This window comes from Salvelinus sp. IW2-2015, linkage group LG7 (genome assembly GCF_002910315.2).
Source record: "Salvelinus sp. IW2-2015 linkage group LG7, ASM291031v2, whole genome shotgun sequence".
NCBI classification, from domain to species: Eukaryota; Metazoa; Chordata; class Actinopteri; order Salmoniformes; family Salmonidae; genus Salvelinus; species Salvelinus sp. IW2-2015.
In genome coordinates, this window is record NC_036847.1 from 243,417 (window position 1) to 260,294 (window position 16,878).

General features: G+C 41.4%; 1 protein-coding gene across 1 annotated transcript in view; it reads right to left on the reverse strand.

Moving 5' to 3' along the window:
• The window catches only part of slc12a5b (solute carrier family 12 member 5b), a 99,665-nt gene that overhangs the window by 38,973 nt on the left and 43,814 nt on the right, over window positions 1-16,878 (reverse strand). The window contains exons 2-4 of the mRNA XM_070444350.1: window positions 3,144-3,247; window positions 2,755-2,898; window positions 34-180 (exon numbers count right to left, since the gene is read on the reverse strand). Of these exons, the coding sequence (XP_070300451.1) occupies window positions 34-180; window positions 2,755-2,898; window positions 3,144-3,247 (395 nt within the window). The remainder of the gene's footprint in view (window positions 1-33; window positions 181-2,754; window positions 2,899-3,143; window positions 3,248-16,878) is intronic.

Below are 16,878 nucleotides of genomic sequence, written 5' to 3' on the forward strand. Positions count from 1 at the left end.
GTGAAAATAATATGGTCCAGAGCTGTGACTCACCGTGGAGCAGCACATGAAGACGATGATGAAGGAGCCAAAGACCCCTCCGATGCCCACCATCCAGGTCATCCGCAGGAACAAGATCACACCAAAGATATTCTGGATGCAGGGCAGGTACACCCCCATCAGAGTGCCCAGCGATGGTGCCTGGAGAACAAACACAAATCAATACTGATTAAATATGAAAATGTTTAACTGTGGCATGGCAGTACAAGCTTTATACAAGTACAGTAATGTACCCCACACCATGAGTGGAACAAATCAAATTCCTCTAGTGACCGGCTCCGGCATCTGAGTTGAGTGGATACAGTACCGATTCATACTGCACTCATCATACTCATATACAGTACAGACTCATTAGAAACTCACAAGCCCTCCTCTATCCCATCACAAAAAGACAGTAATCATATGAGGAGAGAATGACAAGCTCTTTGTTCAGTCAAAATGGGGACATTTCCTCCCTCATTAACCTATTTCAATGGCAGCTGAAAGATAACACTTTCTCCTCCTTTTCCTCATTATTTTGGGCTGGCGATACGRTTGTGGCACTCCATGATTGAAGGCTTTTTTGCTTCTGAGGCATAAAGCTGAAATTCAGGCAACAGAGATTCCTCGGTGTCTCACTACATGGAGTTAAAATAATCCAGATGTGTGATATCATGTTAGTGGACACTTACTTTCACGCTACTATTCACGCAGGTGGAGGTGGCTCTAGGATACTGGCTGAGGTTGCACAAATCCTCTATCTTTGTCAGCTCAATTAGCTAATGACCAACAATTGTCCTGTTACCAGGGAGAAGGACCATCTAATTATTTTATTAATGTGGGCCTGTCTGTCTAGATACTGTATGTATAGAGGAGAAAATGTACTTCTCAAACTCTTCAATTGATTAGACATGGCTTTCAGCTATTGAGTTATATGGGATTGGATCTCCCATAGGACTTCACTTAGTCGACATTTTACAGACCTTGTAACATTCAAATGAAGTGTCCAGTCATCCAGTATAATACATGTATGGCTCATTAATAAAACATTATGGTAGTGCAGGATTCACAATTTCTTTGACTAAATTCATTACTTTTAAATGCAAATTATTCCAGGATAAGATGTCCGTTTTATTTCCAGTTGCCTAAAAAATATTTMTTTGTCCATCTCCAACAGAAACATCAACGACAATGTCTAATAATACAGTACAGGTAGAGGTACAAGCAACCCTTTGTAGTCTTAGTCCTTGCTTGTCTCCCTGACTCTCCAATTAAGTGTCTAAAGGAGATGAGACATGGGAAAGAAAATTAAATCGGTATCTTACTCAAATACCTCGTACCCCTGCACATTGATATTACTTCCTGTGTATTTTATTCCTCTTTTGTTACAATTTTTGATATACACTGCATTTGGAAAGTATTCAGACTGCTTCAGTTTTTCCACATTTTGTTGCATTACAGCCTTATTCTAAAATTGATTGAAATGTTTTTTCCCCCATCATCAATCTACACACATTACCCCATAATGACAAAGCAAAAACAGTTTGTTTTAATTGTAGCAATTTTATAAAAAAWWWAAAAACGGAAATATCACATTTACATAAGCATTCAGACCATTTACTCAGTACTTTGTTGAAGCACCTTTGGCAGTGATTACAGTCTCAAGTGTTTTTGGGTAGGATGCTACACCTGTATTTGGGGAGTTTCTCTCAATCTTCTCTGCAGATCTATCCACATCGACGGGACAGTAGTGGAGAAGGTGGAAAGTTTTAAGTTCCTRGGTGTACACATCACGGACAAACTGAATTGGTCCACCCACCCATCCACCCGACTGCAATTGAATAAACTTTCAAAGTTTCTTGAATGTTCCGTATTGGACCTTACTTCCTGTCTTAAAGTAATGATGGACTGTTGTTTCTCTTTGCTTATTTGAGCTGTTCTTGCCATAATATGGACTTGGTCTTTTACCAAATATGMCTTTCTTCTGTATACCACCCCTACCAGGTCACAACACAACTGATTGGCTCATACACATTAAGAAGGAAATACATTCCCCAAATTAACTTTTAACAAGGCACACCTGTTAATTGAAATGCATTCCAGGAGACTACCTCATGAAGCAGGTTGAGAGAATGTCAAGAGTGTACAAAGCTGTCATCCGTGCCAGGGGTGTCTACTTTGAAGAATCTCAAATATAAAATAAAACATAACTTTTTTGGTTACTAAAACTTTTTTGGTTACTACATGATTCCATATGTGTTATTTCATAATACCACATCCTAATATTCTCTCATGATACCAGCCTCCTGTGGCCTCTTGGCTGGAAGGAGCTGTCAAATTAGGATGTGGATAACAAGAAAAGGAGTGGAAGTGAATGATACAGTAATCTGACTCAGACCAGTGTAACAAGACAGGCCTAGAGAGTAGCTTCTTGTATCCGGATTATGCTCCGCTGCACACATGCTGGATAACAGGGCTAATGTGGCCCTGCTCAGGTCCTATAAATGACCAAACTGATGTGTAACGTCAGGGAAGGAAAAGGACAGCACGCAAAGCCATCAATAACGTCCTGTCCAGGCCTAAACATGGCTGACAGCGTCATCAGTAACCCTCCTGTCCGTTCTTAACCAGCTTAATCCTCCACCTTGTCAGGTGGACAACGGTGGCCTGGAAGGGACATACTCCAGCTAATGTTTATGTTTAAGACCAGACTTTAGTTGAGATTAGATGAGGTACCTTGACAGCAGTTTTTTTTTTGGATGGAGCCGCCCCCTCCTCGTTCTCGGCCTCCTCGTGCTCTTTGCTGCCCTGAGGCAGGTTGGAGTAGTTGGCCAGACTGCTGAGTATGGATGACACCATGGGACTGTTGTCCATCTCCTCCTACAGTACACAGGGACAGGTGGACAGACATCATARCAGCCCTCATTTTACAGCCCTCTAAGCTGTATTGACAACCGAGAAACCAGTACTTATTTCAAAGAATTCAAACCACCTGGTGCCTGAGCAAGCAAGGCGTCGTATATACGGCAGGTGGTTGTTTCAAACGAATGGAACAAAGTAATTACAGTATTTAATGATTGTGTAATTATAGGTAAGCAGTGTTAAGGGAGCCCTGTGTTACAGACCTCAAACAGGGCCATATTCTTGCCATTGTACTGCTGGCTCTTCTCCACGTCGCTGGCACTGCTGCTGTTGATGAAYGGACTGCTCTCCTTGGGGTTCCCATCACCTGCAACAAACAGACAAGCACAACAACAGTTAACAGAGAAACACACATTACACGAAATATAATCATTAAAGGAGAGATGTTGATTAAAATGGGGGCGAGGGGTTTTAAAAAAATTTCTTTCTATGAATATAAATGTTTGCAAAACACAGACATTAGCCACACTGAAAATGTACTTTCTCATTTACTTTTAAAATGAGAGACCCAGTTTGTTTTAACAGGAGGAGAGAAATGATTGGATTTCAATGAGTATGAATGTGTTGTTTGTAAAAAAAATGATGTCAGCTTGGAGAAATGATTCATTGTTCAGGATTTGATTACGTTAGCACTCGTAGTTGCTAGAGCCAGGAAACGCTCTGTTTAGATGGACCTATACAGGGTTTGTGTGGGGAGGGTCTGTGCTGGCAATGACAAATGGAACCAGACATTCCAAATTGTGTGTATTCATTATCTTGGTAAATAAGTATCATATCACACAGAGAACCTCATAGAAATGAAAACAAATCAGTGTTTCTGACACACAGAGAGGCCCAGTTGTCCAATCAAGACTTTTTGGATTGCCTGCCCTGTTCCCCCTACAGCCTGGCCAGGCGCTCTGATTGTGTCCCCTGCACGGCCCTGTCTGCTGCCTGCCACAGACTCTGTGCGCAGGGCTTATTAATAGTGTGTATGGAGGGCGGTAGGGAGCGGTGGCCGAGATGGGCACTGGCTGCATCTCTTCCCCGCCACTACACGCCAGTCCCAGAGGAGACCCTTCTCAGACGGCAGGAGAGGAATACTAAAGAGCCACTGCAGTGCATTAGCGCCAGGCAGCCAGGTAGCACAGAACAACCAACCACACCAACCAAAACTAAAACACGCAGCACGTCACTGCACAGTCAAACCAGCACATCACTGCACAGCAAAACTGAGAGTCTACACACTCTTCGAAAAAAGGGTTCCATAAGGATTCTTCGGCTGTACCCTTTTTCATTCCAGGTAGAACTCTTTCGGGTTCTATGTAGAACCCTCTGTGGAAAGGGTTTTACATGGATCCTAAAGAGGTTATACCTGGAACCAGATCAAACTCTTGGAAGGCAATCTCTAACAAAGCATTTGCAGCACACTATGATCTTGCATGGTAGAACCCCTATACTGTATGGGTCTGGATAGCACCATGCTACTGGAGCTATAACATGTCAGCTTAATATGCCCGTATACAAACCTGAACATCATCCTGATCTCATTCCTGAGAGACGCCCATTAGGGAGCAGATGGAGTGGCTCATATCATTAACAATAGCCCGGCTCTTTTAATCAACAGGCATGGCCTCGCAATGTGCACAGCAGTTTATTCTGCTTTATACGTTTCTATGGCTCTATCCATGTGCATGTGCTTCAACATTGAATTAGTCCTTATCTGCATGCTTTATAGAAATGGGCCATGAAATGGGCTAACTTTTCTCACGAGGTCTCAAAGCGCTTTTAAGATGTATTTCATCTATCTGCATGCTCTGTTTGCAATTCAAATGGCTCACTGAACATATTCTCACCGTAGTAATTGATTATTCATTATAATTATTGTAAACTAAATAGATTGTTATTGAGTCGAGAAATCGAGAACAAGAGAGGATGTTGTAAGGGAGCGTCGGCATGCCTGTGCCATCTGTGAGTGTGTTTTGTGTGTGTGTGTGTGTGTGTGTGTGTGTGTGTGTGTGTGTGTGTGTGTGTGTGTTTTGTGTGTGTTTGTGTGTGCGGTAGATCGATTTGACCTCCGTTAGATTTACATACAGCTCTCTTCGCCCTTTACCTGCCATATTGATCGTGACAGGCAAGGACGTCCACACACTTTAGTTGTGAACTGATTCTCCCGCCCAGCTATCCTGCACCATCTTAACTGCTTTGGTCCCGCATACCTCACTCTCTACCTCCACAGTGATACCAGTTGGAGGGAGATAGGGTAGAACATTGAGAGGGACAAAGTGAAAACACAGATCTAAGCCTAGATTCAATCATGTCACGCGTTAACCAGTGGTAGCTGGACCCGCACAGCTGGTGTTTTGCGTTAAGAGCTGTCAAATCAGAGTGGCTGCTCGTGTGGTCATTGTCACGAAGCCACACACATCCCATTTGCATAAGAAGAAGTTCAGAACGAGAAAGCGTAGACTATATAGAAGTAATGGCACTGACATTTAAAATCTTTCAACAAAATAATAGTGATTAATATCAGCCTAATCGAGGTGTAGATTCCAACACACATTCCAGTGTTCCAACTTGTAACAYGGCTGCATGGGATTATTACTAATCCAACTCGGCACATCCAATGGCAATGTCCGCAATAGGTATAATGCCAGGAGCCGCTTGCTGATTTGACAGCTCCAACGCAGTTACACCTGCGACACGCCTAAATAAAAACAATGAAACTTCTAGGCAGTTGTCGGTTATTGCGAACTAAGGCAGAACTGATTGAATTTCTGGACATGTGGAGAAGGGGGCCATTTAGTGAGGGTAGGTGGTGGTGTGTGTGTGTGTGTCAGCGTGTGTGTGTGTATGTGTGTGCCTGTGTGTGGGTGTTTGTGTGACTATGCTCTATATACATTCTCTTTAATTAAGACCACAGTGTGTGCGCTCATGATAAAGGTCGCCTCATACAGCGTGTCCACTGAGTCCTTGGTGCCACAGAAAATGTTGCTTGATGCCTCAGGATAAGGCTCTATTTAGACCACTCCCCTTTCCTCTGCCTCTACAGGTACCTGTACAGGTACACTGTAAAAATATAAAAAGTTGATTCAACGTACAATGTAACTCTTTATGACAATACTTTACATATATCCTAAGGCCTTTCTTTGAGGGCCTAGTTACACCCTAACGCAGTGATCTGAAATTCCTGGTTTTCAGGCCACGGCAAGCCTGCAAGTCACATTATGCTGGCTTGCAAAGGGCAGTGTAATTCCTATTGGAATCAAGCCAGAGTGAGGATATCCAACAACTGGGACTTTTAATCACCCGCAACCTACATTGAGAATAACTGCCATAGTAATGAAGACTGATTATTGAGAGTACTTAAATCCTATAAACTTGAACAGCCATTTCAGTCATGGGTGCAAAAGTCCAACTACTAACAGATTGGATTAGTTCAGAAAGATTTATGTTAATTATGTTTGTGTAGCCTAAAATTAATCAACCAATCAATGTACTGTAATTGCAAAAACACAGTTATTGAAACAAACAATTCTYAAAATTCTGAAAAAAGAGCTAGCTGGGAAATATGATATTGATGGGTGTGGTTTTGAGTGGTTTTGAGCAAACATGTTTGTGTTTTTACTCAAGAAGCTTGTTCAAATTCAGCTCATTTCGATCAGAGTTTGTTGATTCAACGTACAATCGTAAGGCAACAAGCTACAATAGGATTGTGAGTTAGCTCAACATTTGTGCAAATAGCTAAACCAGCATACAGTGTTGCCTTCCAAAGGCAAACATGAATTTGTAATTCGACACAACACGTTTTTATACATTCAGCTCACTGTGTGCAAAGTCTGTTTAGCTCAATTTCTTGTCTTTCTGAAGTCCACCCAACTCACAGAATAACTATGATTAAGTAATTGGTTAAGTTGGCATTTTTACAGTGCTACAATGTACTGCCTAGAAGGCCAGCATCCCGGAGTCGCCTCTTCACTGTTGACATTGAGCCTGATGTTTTGCGGGTACTATTTAATGAAGCTGCCAGTTGAGGACTTGTGAGGCATCTGTTTCTCAAACTAGACACTCTAATGCACTTGTCCTCTTGCTCAGTTGTGCACCGGGGCCTCCCACTCCTCTTTCTATTCTGGTTAGAGACAGTTTGCGCTGTTCTYTGAAGGGAGTAGTACACAGCTTTGTACGAGAACTTCTGTTCCTTGGCAATTTCTCGCATGGAATAGCATTCATTTCTCAGAACAAGAATAGACTGATATGTTTCAGAAGAAAGGTCTTTGTTTCTAGTCATTTTGAGCCTGTAATCGAACGCACAAATGCATGATGCTCCAGATACTCAACTAGACGAAAGGACAGTTTTATTGCTTCTTTAATCAGAACAACAGTTTTCAGCTGTGCTAACATAACGGCAAAAGGTTTTTCTAATGATCAATTAGCCTTTTAAAATGATTAACTTGGATTAGCTAACACAACGTGCCATTGGAACACAGGAGTGATGGTTGCTGATAATGGGCCTCTGTACGCCTATGTAGATATTCCGTTTCCAGCTACAATAGTAATTTACAACATTAACAATGTCTACGTTGTATTTCTGATCAATTTGATGTTATTTTAATGGACAAAAAATGTGCATTTCTTTCAAAAACAAGGACATTTCTTAGCGACCCCAAACTTTTGAACGGTAGTGTATGTGTGGCTGTGGGTCCTAAACTAGCTTGCTGACACTATCCAATCCTCTCTCCCAAGCGGATCAATGACGTTCAAGGCATTAACTATGCACACACAAACTGACTGAAATAACATAAACAGGAAATCCATGACTTTCATCATCAGCTTGAGCCATAGGTCTGACATGAATATAATGCAAACATCAACACTGATTGTGACACCGCATCACGGCGATTGTCCTTTCATTGTAATCTGTGTAATGTCTCCGGTGCAGATAATCAAACCAGTATACAGACAAGTAGAAAACCACACAAACACAAGGCCTTAATCCCTGTGGCATTTTAAAACACTGATACACTACAGCACCTGAGTGGATGAGCCAAAACACTTGGGGAGAGTGCCAGGCGATGGAAGAGACAAAGCCCTTTAATTGATTGGATGGAGAGTGAAGAGAGGTGGCTAGGGGATAGGGCTGTGATAGGGCTGGGAAACCTGCTGTAAATCATCTGTCTCTCTCATAAGTTCCACTGGTGGTGTCTGTGGAGAGATATGTTAACTCCTCAGCTAACTAAAAGACCAGCCATTCACYTTACAACACTCTTAGTTAAATTAGCTACATAAGGAATTTACTTGAACTGTATAGCTAGAACAGAACCATATAGACCTAGAATGGGGGCATTACAAATCKTGCTCAGTACCAGTGGGCTTCCTTCTTTCTTTACTTGCAACGCCTGCCTCACTGTTTAACAGTCAAACCTGTGCTCAACACTGACGTGATCAGGCAGCTGCAAAATCACTATTCATGTGCAGCAGAAGTGGAGCATCTTTTCTTCAGCTTTTTCTCAGATATTATGATGCGCTGAATGAGTGACCCGTAGAGGTTAAGTGTTTCTCATCCATATTCATGAGCTACAGTTGGGCTGGGGTAAGGCAGGGTGCTGCYTGCATTCGGAAACAGTTTGGACTGAGAGACACTACAATTTTAAGCGCGTCATTGGAACAGCAACATGCTGTACCCTTTCCCGTGAGCCAAGTTAGCGCCCGCAGCAGGGACATGCAGAGACAACGTGCACTTCCTCTTCAGAGTCTGACACTTCCTCTAATTGTCTCATAGTATGAGCCAAGACAAGCATTTCTGATGATGAACATGTAGKGGTAGCTACAGGCTGGTCATAATAGCTCATAGTCAGTCAGTCAGTTGTGTGTTTTGTATCGAGTGTTATACTCTAATCTTAAAAGCAAGGACAAAAAGGCAAATAGCAGCCAAATTGCTCTCACACAGCACAGTAATCCTTTGAAACTTGGAACATTACCCTAAAGACTCATTACCTGTCAAATTTGATTGGCAAACATTTAATGTGATGTAGTTTGAGCTTGTACAGAGGATTACAGCATTTAGCCGCATTGGTGAGCTTATCCATACTTGATCTCAATGCTCCCTCATCTCAGTGCTATACCTGAATGTAAAGCAGGGCTCTCTTTTACATCGATGTAATGAGACCAAAAACATGTCCCAAAATCACAGCTTTTATGCAGATGTCAATATTCGAATGAACCTATCACTTCACATCATGTGGAATTGTATTCTGAGCTTTTTATTCCCTTCGTAAAATAACACCAATGGCCAACCACCTGAATATACAATAATCCACAGCAGTTTTCAAATCTGCACATAAACCCATGTTTTTTGCTTTCGGTTTAGAATGTAATCTGCTTGGATTTTTTTGTACTTTTTCCAGGTTTTCTAAAACGTCTTTATTTGTGTGCATGTATGTGTATGTGTGTGTATATTTTTCATCTTCTCTGGTGCATTACTTTCCCTCTACACTTTGAGCAGTGCACTTTGAGTCCCAGTCACCCAACATCAGAGCCATGTATCTGAAATGTCTAATCTTTGGTAGGATGGTAGAGGCATGAAGATTATCTGCTGGCTGCTGATTTAACCTCCGCCGATACTTTTTCAAACACTAGACACACAATTAAAAACTGTTGTATCTCTCTCTCTCTTGCGCTCTCTCTGTCTCTTTGTCTCTTTCTCTGTCTCTTTGTCTCTTTCTGTCTCTCTGTGTCTCTCTCAGGCCTCTAAACCATGTCGACACTATTGCTTCTTGTCACACCCTGATCTGTTTCACCTGTCTTTGTGATTGTCTCCATCCCCCTCCAGGTGTCGCCCATCTTCCCCATTATCCCCTGTGTATTTATACCTGTGTTCTCTGTTTGTCTGTTGCCAGTTCGTTTTGTTTGTGAAACCTACCAGCGTTTGTTCCCCTTCTCCTGCCTGTTTCTTGCTCCTGTTTTCTAACCCTTCCCAGTTTTGACCTTCTGCCTGCCCTGAGCTTTTATGCCGTTTTGTACCTTACCCCACTTTACTGGAATATTGACCCCTGCCTCCCCTGACCCTGAGACTGACTGCCTGCTGTTCTGGTACGTTTGCACCCTCTCTGGATTATGGACCCCTGCCTGCCTTTGACCTGTTGTGTGCCTGCCCCTGTTATAAATTTAAACAAAAATTATTCGACACTGTCTGCATCTGGGTCATACCTTAAACCTGATACTTCTCACGTAATGACGTGGCCTGTCAGCGTCAATAAATGAACAGTGATGTATCCTTGCTGTGGCCCTGAGATACTGTATTACCCTGGGACCGCTGTAAATATCTTCCATTACAGAACATGAAGTTAACACAGAAAAAATGGGCCATATTTCCTGGGCAGGGATGTCTGGAGGCCACATTTGCTATATTTCCGCATCTGTGCAAAGTTTGCACCTGTTATTTCTCTAACAATTGGTGTGATGTTAAAAAAGACTACCTAGCAATATCACTGGTGTCGTGTCGTGTCTGGACCAGGATGAATATGTATGAACTTTCCAATTTGTAAGTCGCTCTGGATAAGAGCGTCTGCTAAATGACTTAAATGTAAATGTAAATGTGGACTATCATTAAATGTGAAGACTGTTAATTTATCAAATCAATTCTCTGTGTAATTATTATTACGTGATTAAAATAATCATGTAAACTTTAATTGACTAGGAAGTAGGTGCACCATGGAAAATGTTGCTTAGAAAGTTATAATTTTCAGAATATAACTCTTCAGATATTTTAATATCTGATCAATTAGTCTTCTATTAATGAATTATTAGTCATTACCTCATTAGTCTCATTTCAAACATCGTAAAACTCTTGGACAAAGCCTAGTTTCCATAATGAATCAGCAATATGTAAATCCTGTGTCTGCATCTGGGTCCCATCCAGATATTTTAATATCTGATCAATTAGTCTTCTATTAATGAATTATTAGTCATTACCTCATTAGTCTCATTTCAAACATCGTAAAACTCTTGGACAAAGCCTAGTTTCCATAATGAATCAGCAATATGTAAATTGGCTTAATTATTTATTTACTAACTAACTAAATAATCACAGAAATACATAACAAACAAACAGTAGATATTGGTTACTAACAATGATAGAAAAGTCCCTAGTGGGCTAAGCCAATATGACGGCTTGGTAGACATAAGGAAAAGGGTTGGGACTGAGAAAGAGCGGGAAAGACAAAATGGATTCACTACACACAGTCTATAATTATATTCATTGAAATGCTAATCCTTTGCACATGAATGGCCACTCATTCGAGAATAATTGCAATTTATATATTTACGCACGTTGTTGTCTTCTCTGTTGAAATCCTCGATCGTCCTGTAGAGTTCATCAGTCTCTGGTTCACTTTCCCAGAAGTCACGATGTCTTTCCTGGTTGTAGGTGGTTAGAATGGATACTTCAGAGTCCAATTCGGAAAAGTTCCCATAGAATAGATTATTCGGCGGTTTTCGGTATTCTTGTTCTAGACTTAGGTAATTTSTAGCTGCAGACTAGTAATTATAGTCTAAGATTTACTCTTATTCTGTAGTGATCGATAGTCTCAGAGTTTAACCATTTGCAACCTTAGTGTCACGCCCTGACCTTAGAGAGCCGTTTTATTTCTCAATTTGGTTAGGTCAGGGTGTGAWTAGGGTGGGCATTCTATGTTTCRTATTTCRTTGTTTTTGGRRGAGTGWGGTTCCCAATCAGAGGCAGKTGTCTATCGTTGTCTCTGATTGGYAATCATACTTAGGCGGCCTTTTTCCCACCTGTGTTTTGTGGGTAGTTATATTCTGTTTAGTCTCTGTTACCTGACAGAACTGTTCGCTTTCGTTTTGTTACTTTGTTCGAGTGTTTTTTGATAATAAATAAAATCATGAACACTTTTCACGCTGCGCTTTGGTCCACTCCTTCCGACGACAGGRGTTACACTTAGCTTACACCGTGGTTTGCYTGGTCTTAACCACTCGAGACCTCCGGCTTACCGTGGGTCTCTTTGGCATGAAATGTAAATTTCGTCACGGGTGGTTTTATATATTTCAGTAGAAAAGGGCGGTTCCATGACGCCAACGTAATGGCTATGCTCACGTTGGCGTGGCCACTGACTAGGTAATCTTTATATGAAAATCCATACTRTCATTTAGAAGGTTAACATCACATTACATCTTTTCACAAATAGTTTCATGTTTAAAAACATAAGTTTCACAATATTTAGATGTAAACCTGACAGCTGGGAAATGTACACTTTAAGAGATACAGTTATGTGTTTCCTGTCKTTCCTGAGATCARCAAATTCTCAAAAGTGGAAATATTGTTCAATTCTCCCATTTTGGGGATTAGGAGTTTCTAAAGAGAAACTCTTTGTTCTCCATAGGCTCTCTCCCTCTCTTTCTGCATGACCAGGAATTTATGACCTGAGATAATAAAACCTGAGTTAGGAGAGAGAGTGAGAGGGGGGGGGGGCACGACCTACACCCAGAGAGGGCCATGTCATGACACTGGTTTCATGCATAGTATAACATCAGATAATCATCAATAACCCCACTGGCAGATGGGTCCATCCATAGCCTCTTCTCCTTCATAAAGATTAAAGATGAAGCCTAAGAGCCTAAGAAATCATGAATCATAACCGATGATTAAGTATTTCCTGACCATAATCCACAGGGTTTTAGCTGCATGTACATCCCTCCATACTGTACCTCTCCTTCATTCCAATCTACCAAATTAGCCTTACCAATGAACCCTCACCTTTGACCTTGTTCTGACATCACTCTGAATTCCTCCCTCACTACTTTCTATTGAAATCTGAACTTTTACAATATGTAAAATGTTTTCGACACCTATCATGGATTCTGAAGTGTGCAGCTTATACTAGTGTATAAAATCCTACCATCCTACCAAAGTACAACGCATCCAAACAATTTCCCTTGCTCCATGCCAAGCTGCTATAATAGGCCCAGTCCCATCTATACCTACAGTAGATGGGTTATTGCTATTGGGGCCATTACCTCTTYTATTCCCTTCCTTCCCCACAACCTTTAAATCAAACAGCTACAATATAGCCTCACATTTAGACTGCCCTGGCCATGACGTGAAAGGCTGCAATAGCATCAAGCCTCCCTGAACAACAATAAAGGAACAGAGAGAGAACAAGCAATGTAACAGTCTGCTCAGTGCCACAAGGTCAGCTTCGGAGTCTGCTCCAATCAAACTTGTCTATCTCCCAGTGAGTTCCTCCCAATTAGACTTTTTTCTCTRCGTGGGCTTACCTGCCCAGAGGGCTGAGGTTAAGGCTACCTGCTGCTCTGCTGCTCGTTTGAGGAGGGGATCAGATGTGAGAAGCTTTGGGGTTGCACTCTCCTCTTCAGTCCCTCAACTGCAACTGACATCTCTAAATTGACCCTTCTTCGTCTTCTCTACCATACTCACTCTCTCTCCCTACCCTGTGACACTTGTTGAATTCCTTTCCTCCCTTAGGGCCAAATTATGGTCTGTTCAAACAGACCCTGTATTGATCTCACCATTGACATGCTGTGTAAATCAGAACCATCTGATATTCCTGTGTTAACCTGGTGCCATTAGTTATAGAGTAAACAATGCCAATACAAATGGTGACTGATTGATTACTTATGGTTGTGTGGTTAACACTGTGAATTATTCATTTACACACTAATTATATGCATCCAAGCCTCAAGGTTGAACTTATGCCAAGACAGTGCAAGTAAATAAATAGTGCAAGTAATGTTGAATAATTAATGATAAGAAATGTTTGGTCAACTTTATCACTCCTCTGTTTTCCTGTTTTCTTTCAAAACATTTCTCCTCTCATTATCCAGTATCTGCTATGCTGTGAAAGGTTGAGCAGTGCAGTGGCTTGGGGGGGGGGGGGGGGGTCTGAATGAATGGGTCAGTTTTCACATGGGCAAACTGTAACGATTTTCGTCGTCGGATGAAGAGTAGTCGGACCAACGCGCAGCGTGGTAAGTGTTCATGTTATATTTATTAAWACAGAACACTAAACAAAATAACAAAGAGAAAGAACGAAAACGAAACCCTAGACAAGACAAAAACCCCTAGGAAATACAAAAACTAAACAAACCACCCTTGTCACACCCTGACCTAACCAAACAATAAAGAAAACAACATATAACTAAAGTCAAGGCGTGACACATACAGTTCCAGTCAACAGTTTGGTCACCCCTACTGATTCAAGAAATAAAAACTATAAAATAACGCGTTATGTTGTAACCAAATTAAACAAATCCAAATATATTTTGTATTTGAGATTCTTCAAAGTAGCCACCCATTGCCATGATGACAGTTTTGCACACTCTTGGCATTCGCTCATCCACCTTCACCTGGAATGCTTTTCCAACAGTCTTGAAGGAGTTCCCACATATGCTGAGCAGTTGTTGGCTGCTTTTCCAACTCATCCCAAACCATCCCAATTGGTTTGAGGTTGGGTGATTGTAGAGGCTAGGTCATCTGATGCAGCACTCAATCCACTCTCCTTCTTGGTCAAATAGCCCATACACAGCCCAGAGGTTTGTTGGGTCATTGTCCTGTTGAAAAACAAATGATAGTCCCACTAAGCGCAAATGAGATGGGATGGCGTATTGCTGCAGAAAGCTATGGTAGCCATGCTGTCACGCCCTGACCGTAAAGATCTTTTTATGTCTCTATTTTGGTTTGGTCAGGGTGTGATTTGGGTGGGCATTCTATGTWAATTTTCTATGTTTTGTATTTCTTTGGTTTTGGCCGGGTGTGGTTCTGAATCAGAGGCAGCTATCGTTGTCTCTGATTGAGAACCATACTTAGGTAGCCTTTTTCCACCTGTGTGTTGTGGGTAGTTGTTTTCTGTTTTGTGTTTCTGCACCTGAGAGAACTGTTTCGGTTTCGTTCGTTCTCTTTGTTGTTTTGTTATTTAGTGTTCCGTTTTATTAATAAATCATGAACACTTACCACGCTGCGCTTTGGTCCACTCCTTCTTCTTCAGACGGCCGTTACACATGCTGGTTAAGTGTGCCTTGAATTCTAAATAAATCACTGACAGTGTCAACAGCAAAGCACCATCACACCTCCTCCTCCATGCTTTATGGTGGGAATCACACATGCGGAGGTCATCTGTTCATCTACTCTGCATCTCAAAAAGACACAGCAGTTGGAACCAAAAAATCTCAAATTTGGACTCATCAGACCAAACGACAGATTTCCATCATTCTAATGTCCATTGCTCATGTTTCTTGGCCCAAGCAAGTCTCTTCTTATTATTGTTGTCCTTTAGTAGTGGTTTCTTTGCAGCAATTCGACCATGAAGGCCTGATTCATGCGGTCTCCTCTGAACAGTTGATGTGTCTATTACTTAAACTCCGTGAAGCATTTATTTGGGCTGCAATTTCTGAGGCTGGTAACTCTAATGAACTTATCCTCTGCAGCAGAGATAGCTTTGGGTCTTCCTTGCCTGTGGAGAGCCAGTTTCATCATAGCACTTGATGGTTTTTGCGACTACAATTGAAGAAAGTTTCAAAGTTCTAATTTTCCGTATTGACTGACCTTCATGTCTTATGGACTGTCATTTCTCTTTGCTTATTTGAGCAGTTGTTGCCATAATATGGACTTGGTCTTTTACCAAATAGGACTATCTTCTGTATACCAACCCCACTTTGTCACAACACAACTGATTGGCTCAAAAGAAGGAATCATTAAGAAGGAAAGAAATTCCACAAATATACTTTTAACAAGGCACACCTGTTAATAATTGAAATGGATTCCTCATGAAGCTGGTTGAGAGAATTCCAAGAGTGTGCAAAGCTGTCATCAATGCACAAAGGGTGGCTACTTTGAAGAATCTCAAATATACTATATATATATCTTTTTTTTAACACTTTAGTAGGAGTAGGTGCGTCCAAGCTTTTAACTGGTACTTTATGTCAAGCAATGGCTGGATGTGCAGACTCACTGGGCACTAGCCCTGTTACTGGTTGAGGAAAAAATCATGAGAGGAATTGTAAAATAACCAAAGAAAATTGACTTTGTTATATTAGTGTAAAAACAATGCTTGGGCTGTTACATTCACAGAAAGAGGATCTTAACTGGTGTGTTTTGCGAAAGCTCAAACATTTAAAGCTCAAACACTTAAAAACGGATAATAAAAAWAAAAYAAATGCATTGTATTTTAGCACTCGCCACTAGCACTCGCCACTCGTCAAAATATGTATATCTGGGTAAGAGTTACATATAATTAAGTAGCAAACAAACTGCCAATCATAAAAAGTAACGACACAAATAGGCATGGCAGAAAAAAGTTTCCACTTTAATCATCAAGGATTCAGAAAATACCCAAATATTTCCTTCTCTAGATTGTAATAATATCACTAGATTATGTAATCGCTGTATATTCTTACAATCTATTAAATAATAACATAGCACTAAACCAACCTAATATATTCACTAATGGTCCTCATCCAAGGTGGAGGTCTACAGTGCAGAGCCAATGCAGGAGGACCAGTCTCACCTGGCGATTAGCTTTCATTGGCTGACTGAGCCTGCCATGTTTGTGGGGGTAATATGGACATGTGTAGGAGCACAGAGCTACCGTAAACCCTGCTATCCCTCATTTTGTAGGTCAGACATCACGAGGAAGAAGAGTCGCTTCATCTGACCCATTTTGGCCTGCCCATGGTGAAACGCTGGTCAAAGATGGGTGTAGTACACACACATACAAACACTATCGCTTACAGCACCGACTTAAGTGAAGAAACACACAAGGTAGTGCACAAAGACCTACATGCCCGCACTTGCATGCATGCACAGAGCGCCAAACAGTGAGCCTCCACATACCTCTGTCCGCACTAGCATATCATCCACAGTCGAAAAGAGGGAGAACAAAAACCACACTCCAGTGGCTCAATGACTCGGCTTATGAATTTCGATAT